Here is a 5239-nt window from a genome sequence, read left to right as displayed (position 1 = left end):
CCTTTCCTAACTGGAGATTTGCCTGACAGGAGCTTTTATTTCCTAGAAAATGATGTCCTTTAGGAAAGGAGATCACTCCCTCAGAGTTCCGAGTTGGTATGGTGTTTTTTCACAGGTTAATGTTCTTTGCTTATTTTGAATTTATCAGAAGGTTGGGACTCTGCCCGACTGTTTTTGTATCTGCATGTCTTCATCTTTTTCAGTGTAGAAGAGGGACCTGTCCTATTCATTCTGTTTTTATGGCGAGGTAGCTGCCATTTGGCCATTTGGGGAGTTGTGTGCTTCAGTGGCGACATATCAGGCATTTTACAACCCCAAGGCCTCTTCCACCAACATCCTGAACTGCCCTGCTGCCCTTCCCCCAGCATCCCCCAGGTCCCAGGCCATGCACATGTGACTGATTTCAAGACAGACAGGGCCCCATTGCCACCTTCTATGCACCTGGCAGTCAGGACTTCTTGTTAGCCTGTGTCCTGCTCCCTCCCATCGGGTGAGATGGTATATGGATCCTAGGATAGGGGAAACCATGGACATTTCTGACAGCAATGGCTCAATGAGCTCCAAGCCATGACAGTGAGTCCAATGCTAAATTTGGGGAAAACAGAGAACTGTACTGAAAAGCAGCCAAACTTGACACAGGGACGAGGAGAAACAGGACACACTAATGAATAGGCTTACCTGATATGGGATTGCATGTTTGGAAGCCTGCAGCATTGTCTTTATAAAAATGCAAAGCAGAGCCAAAAGGAATTACTACTATAGTTTTTAAAAAGTCTGAGTAAGTCTGAATGTTGACTTTCTTCAAGATGCTTTATCAATTAGAGACCAGAGGTTTTTTCCTGATGATATTTATTTCATAAATGTAATTATTTTTCTAAAACATATTAAAATAGAAAACATGTTCTTTTGATCAATTTATACAAAGAAAATACCAATATAGTAATAAAAATACTGAAAATATATGAAAAGCACCAGAACATTAGAGAAATTACACTGGCAACAATTCTAGGAATATATTTTTTGTAATTGTACAATAAAGTGCTATTAAATCCAGTCAAAATTAGTGGCAAGATATAAAAACAGTTACGGTACTATGAAATTTGAGGCCAGGTTTACCAGCAATTGTATTTTTAGGCTACCTGCAGATCAAGCTAATATTTCATTAATGCTTTCATGGAAAATCTATTAATTTCCATTCCCAAGTGAAAACAAAAATCTAAATCTAAATGTTGGTCCTTGGTAATTTGGTCATGAACAAGTAATGACATAATTCAAAATAAAATTATTAATTAGAGTACCAAAAATAATCATGCAGTTGTGATTAAGTAAAACCAAATGAAGACAGAATAAAATCAAGTGTAAATATATATGATTAATCAAGACAAGTACAAAAGTTTTGAAGCCTTTGATTTTATAGTTAATTTTCAGTCATTCTGCTTAGTCACATTTAATAGACACACAAACACTAACAAGATATGTTATTAAATTCAACTGACCAGACATTGAGCAAGGAGATTTTAGTGGGTCAACACAATTTTCTTAAGAAACATTAAAGGGACACCGTTAGGACAGTACAGGTCCAATCTTGGTTGTAATTATTTCCTCATTTATTTGCTGAGGAACAAAAAAACATACACAGATACTTTGAGATTAGATTATAGTAGGCCAAAAATCTACCATGTAAGGGGAGGCCACTGTGCACACACACAGGGAGATATTGTGCACAGTACTTAGGGTGGACTGCAGTCTGTTTCACATCTGGAGGTGGCAAACTGAAATAGAAAAGCCCAAATTAAGACAAAGTAGCACACCAGTGTCCTTTTAAGGTTTTATTTCCTAGGCCGATTTTGAAGGAACTCTTTTTTATCATTCTTCATAACTCAATTTCGGGATAGACTTCTTAGGATGAAAACCAACACCAGTATACCTCAGGATAATCATAAATCTCCAAACATGGCTCAATCGAAACCCACAATTTATTTTGCAAACAGACTATTTTTTTTCCATATGAAAGACGTACATGTGAACCAACTTGGACTGAAACTGGTCATGTTAAGGAGAAAACAAACTCATTTCATTAGCCTCTGCTACTACGAAGTGTATCTTTTTAGGAATTTAGGAATACCAGATGGGTATATCACTGTACCAAAAGCATAATATCACGTAAGTCAATTGGTCCTGGTTTGAAGGTTTTGCAGTTCATTATGAGTTACATTTTTCACTATAAATGGAAAGCTGACACTTGGATTTCTATTTAAAATTTTTTTTTCTTTTCACCCTTATAGATACACTATTATTTTGTTAAGTTTCCTTTTCATGGGCTGATTTTATTTTATTTTATTTTTACTATTATTATTATTACTTTTTGAGTTGGAGTCTCACTCTGTCGCCCAGACTGGAGTGCAGCGGCCGCTCCCGGCCACCGCAGCCTCGACCTGCTGGGCTCCAGCGATCCTTCCACCTCAGCCTTCTGAGTAGCCGGAATTACAGGCATGCGCCACCACGCCCGGCTGATTTTTTGATTTATTGTAGAGATGAGGTCTCGCTGTCCAGGTGGGTCTCGAACCCGCGGGCTCAGGCAATCCACTCACCTCAGCCTCCCAAAGGTGCGGGATTACAGGCTGAGCCACCGAGCCCGGCTAATGGGCTGATTTTAATAAGGAACATTTTACAACTTAATTAACTAATTTCCCTGGCATCTCAAAAAACTAACTTTTCAAAACATTTATTTAACACCTTTCATTTAGAAATGAGGGTGGAGGTGGTACAATTCTTGGTCCACAGAGAGACTGCTCTGCTCTGGAATGAGGATGAAGATGGAATAATGGAGGATCGGGCCTTTATGATAAATTAGGCAAACAGTTTAGTGTCCAGGCCTAGTGGACAACATGAAGCTGCATAAAAATGACTGGACAGGGGACTGCTGAAGACTTTCCTTCTGGGCATTACTAACAGAATTCAAAGAAAGTCCAACCACACTTAGTTTTCCAAATTCTACCAAAATGAGAGTGTTCATAAAAAAGCCTGATGTTAATAAAAGGCAGGCTGTTAAGGAACACCGGGAAACAAAGGCTAAGGTGGTTTGGCATTAAATAGGCTTACATTCCAAAAGAATATTGACCATCATCTGGAAGTAATTCTCAAAACTACAAAATCATGATTACATAAATTCCTCTGTATAAGTATGTTTTCTTTTTCAATATACATGTTCTTCTATATACATAGTATAGAAAAGCTAATAAGTTGGCTCAGCTATAATAATTCTGTCATAAAAAAGCAGATTACATTTTTGGCTGCAACAAAGCATGTTACTTATACTTTTCAGTTCAGCTAATGTATTTACATGATAAAACTTAAGTTTTGAAAGTATTCAATTCAAAAGGAAAAAATAAATTATAAACTATTAATTTATACAATGGATATGCCTTTACTTACTTTACTAAATAGCTATAGTCTCTTATAATCAATTTCTCCAGCATTTCTTTATTCTAACAGTTTATATCAAGACATGTATGTGTTCCCCTCTACATGTTGCACATTTCCTTTTAGGAAGTACAGATGTGCAATACTTTTAGTATCTTGGTAGAGAAGTTTTAAGTCTGTTACTTTTTCCAAATAATGGATGAAGGAGCTGCACCACTTCTTTAACTGTACAATGAATAGAAGAAAAAGATGATAAAAGCAAGCAAGAGCATTGTTAAGGAAAGCAGCAGCTGCTGGAACCAGATACAACGCTGAACTTGGTCTTCAAGCTTCCTATTGCTTTCTAGTAAACGATTGAGCTGAAGAGGGAAAAAGGGATGAAAGATTTGTATCAATAAAACAGTCATCAATCATGGGCATGACAAACAGGAATATTAGAAATGCAACCACTGAAGGGATGGGGTCCATCTACTCTGAAAGGCTAGAAGGTGGGAATGCAACAAGGCACAAGATTTGCTCGTGAGACACACGGGTCTCTGCTTAGTCTCATTCTGAAAGGTCTAAATTTCTAGTTGAGACAGGCGCAGAGGAATCAGTTCTTGGAGGTACAGAAACCCTTGTGCTACCATCAGTCACTTAGAGAGCCCTTGTCTCTTTTACAATTTAAATGCATGACTTGGTACTTTTCTGCAAGATCAAATTCTTTGATACTCCCCAAAGTATCTTGCATTTTGCTAAACATGTCCAGAACTTTTAAAAAGCTAGTAGCTCTCCAAAAGTAACTCACCACTTTACCATTCCTCTTAACAAAGAAGACAGCCTTTCTGTTGTTTCTATGCCAAAGGTTTTTCCTTACATGGGTGGGAAAAAATAGATTTCTAATGTTGATTAGCATTAACAACTTGGTTTTAGTTAGGAAGAAAGTATACTTACTTGTAGACATATATCTTCACTGGTTTTATCTGGTATGTTAAAAGCATTATCTTTTAAAGTAAGAGTGTTTGGTTTACTGCTTTCAACAGTATGGCATCTTAACCTATGAAAATCCAAAGGAAACACAGCTTCTTAAAAGTAGAATACAAAACAAAGTTAAGCACAGAAGTCTGTGTAACAGAGGTAAAAGTCCTCATTCCTCTCCCCAGGTTCACCTAAGGTAACAGCTCAGTGTATATTTATCTTCTAGCTTCTTAATGCATGTATGAAGAACACACTAGATTGCAGATTCTGCTCAGTAACCCACAGGATTCAATGGCAAGTTTTTTATATGGTATACAGAATTAATCTAAATATCTTACAATCTGAAGGAAACCACCATTTCTAGATAGGAGAAAGTTCCTTGGGCCTTCAGTACCCAACCACCAAACCTCCTTCCTACTTTTGTGAGAGAACAATGATACCCTCTGTTACAGAAAAGAAAGCCACCAGGAACTGGTAAATCAACAACAAAGCAACTTATACATAACAAAACCAAAAATAACTTCTCACTGAGGAACTGTTACATTCAAACTTCAAATTAATCTCCAATACCCTCTATACCAGTGTTTCTTACCCTTCTAAAATATTGTCATAACCATATCTTTGGCCAAAAAGCCCACAGAAATTTTTTTTTTTTTTTGAGTTGGAGTCTCATTCTGTCGCCCAGACTGGAGTGCAGTGGATGCTCCGAGCGGCCACCGCAGCCTCGACCTGCTGGGCTCTGGCGATCCTTCCACCTCAGCCTTCCAATTAGCTGGAACTACCGGCGTGCGCTACCACATCCAGCTAATTTTTGATTTATTGTAGAGATGAGGTCTCACCAAGTTGCCCAGGCAGGTCT

The 5239-nt window shown here is 37.8% G+C and overlaps 1 protein-coding gene across 3 annotated transcripts in view; it reads right to left on the bottom strand.

Moving 5' to 3' along the window:
• Positions 1-832: 832 nt before the first annotated feature.
• Positions 833-5239, bottom strand: part of MOSPD2 (motile sperm domain containing 2) — a 52788-nt gene continuing 48381 nt past the window's right edge. The window contains exons 14-15 of one of the 3 annotated variants that reach the window (XM_021713953.1): positions 4357-4459; positions 833-1772 (exon numbers count right to left, since the gene is read on the bottom strand). In XM_021713953.1, the coding sequence (XP_021569628.1) occupies positions 1731-1772; positions 4357-4459 (145 nt within the window). In that variant the 3' untranslated portion in view covers positions 833-1730. Of the gene's footprint in view, positions 1773-3463; positions 3783-4356; positions 4460-5239 lie in introns of those variants that run through there. The other 2 variants (XM_008061103.1, XM_021713954.1) reach the window with 2 other exon arrangements.

Source organism: Carlito syrichta, unplaced genomic scaffold (assembly GCF_000164805.1).
Source record: "Carlito syrichta isolate Samal-C Ts95f unplaced genomic scaffold, Tarsius_syrichta-2.0.1 Scaffold305085, whole genome shotgun sequence".
Classification (NCBI taxonomy): domain Eukaryota; kingdom Metazoa; phylum Chordata; class Mammalia; order Primates; family Tarsiidae; genus Carlito; species Carlito syrichta.
This window is presented reverse-complemented; position numbering and strand designations above follow the sequence as displayed.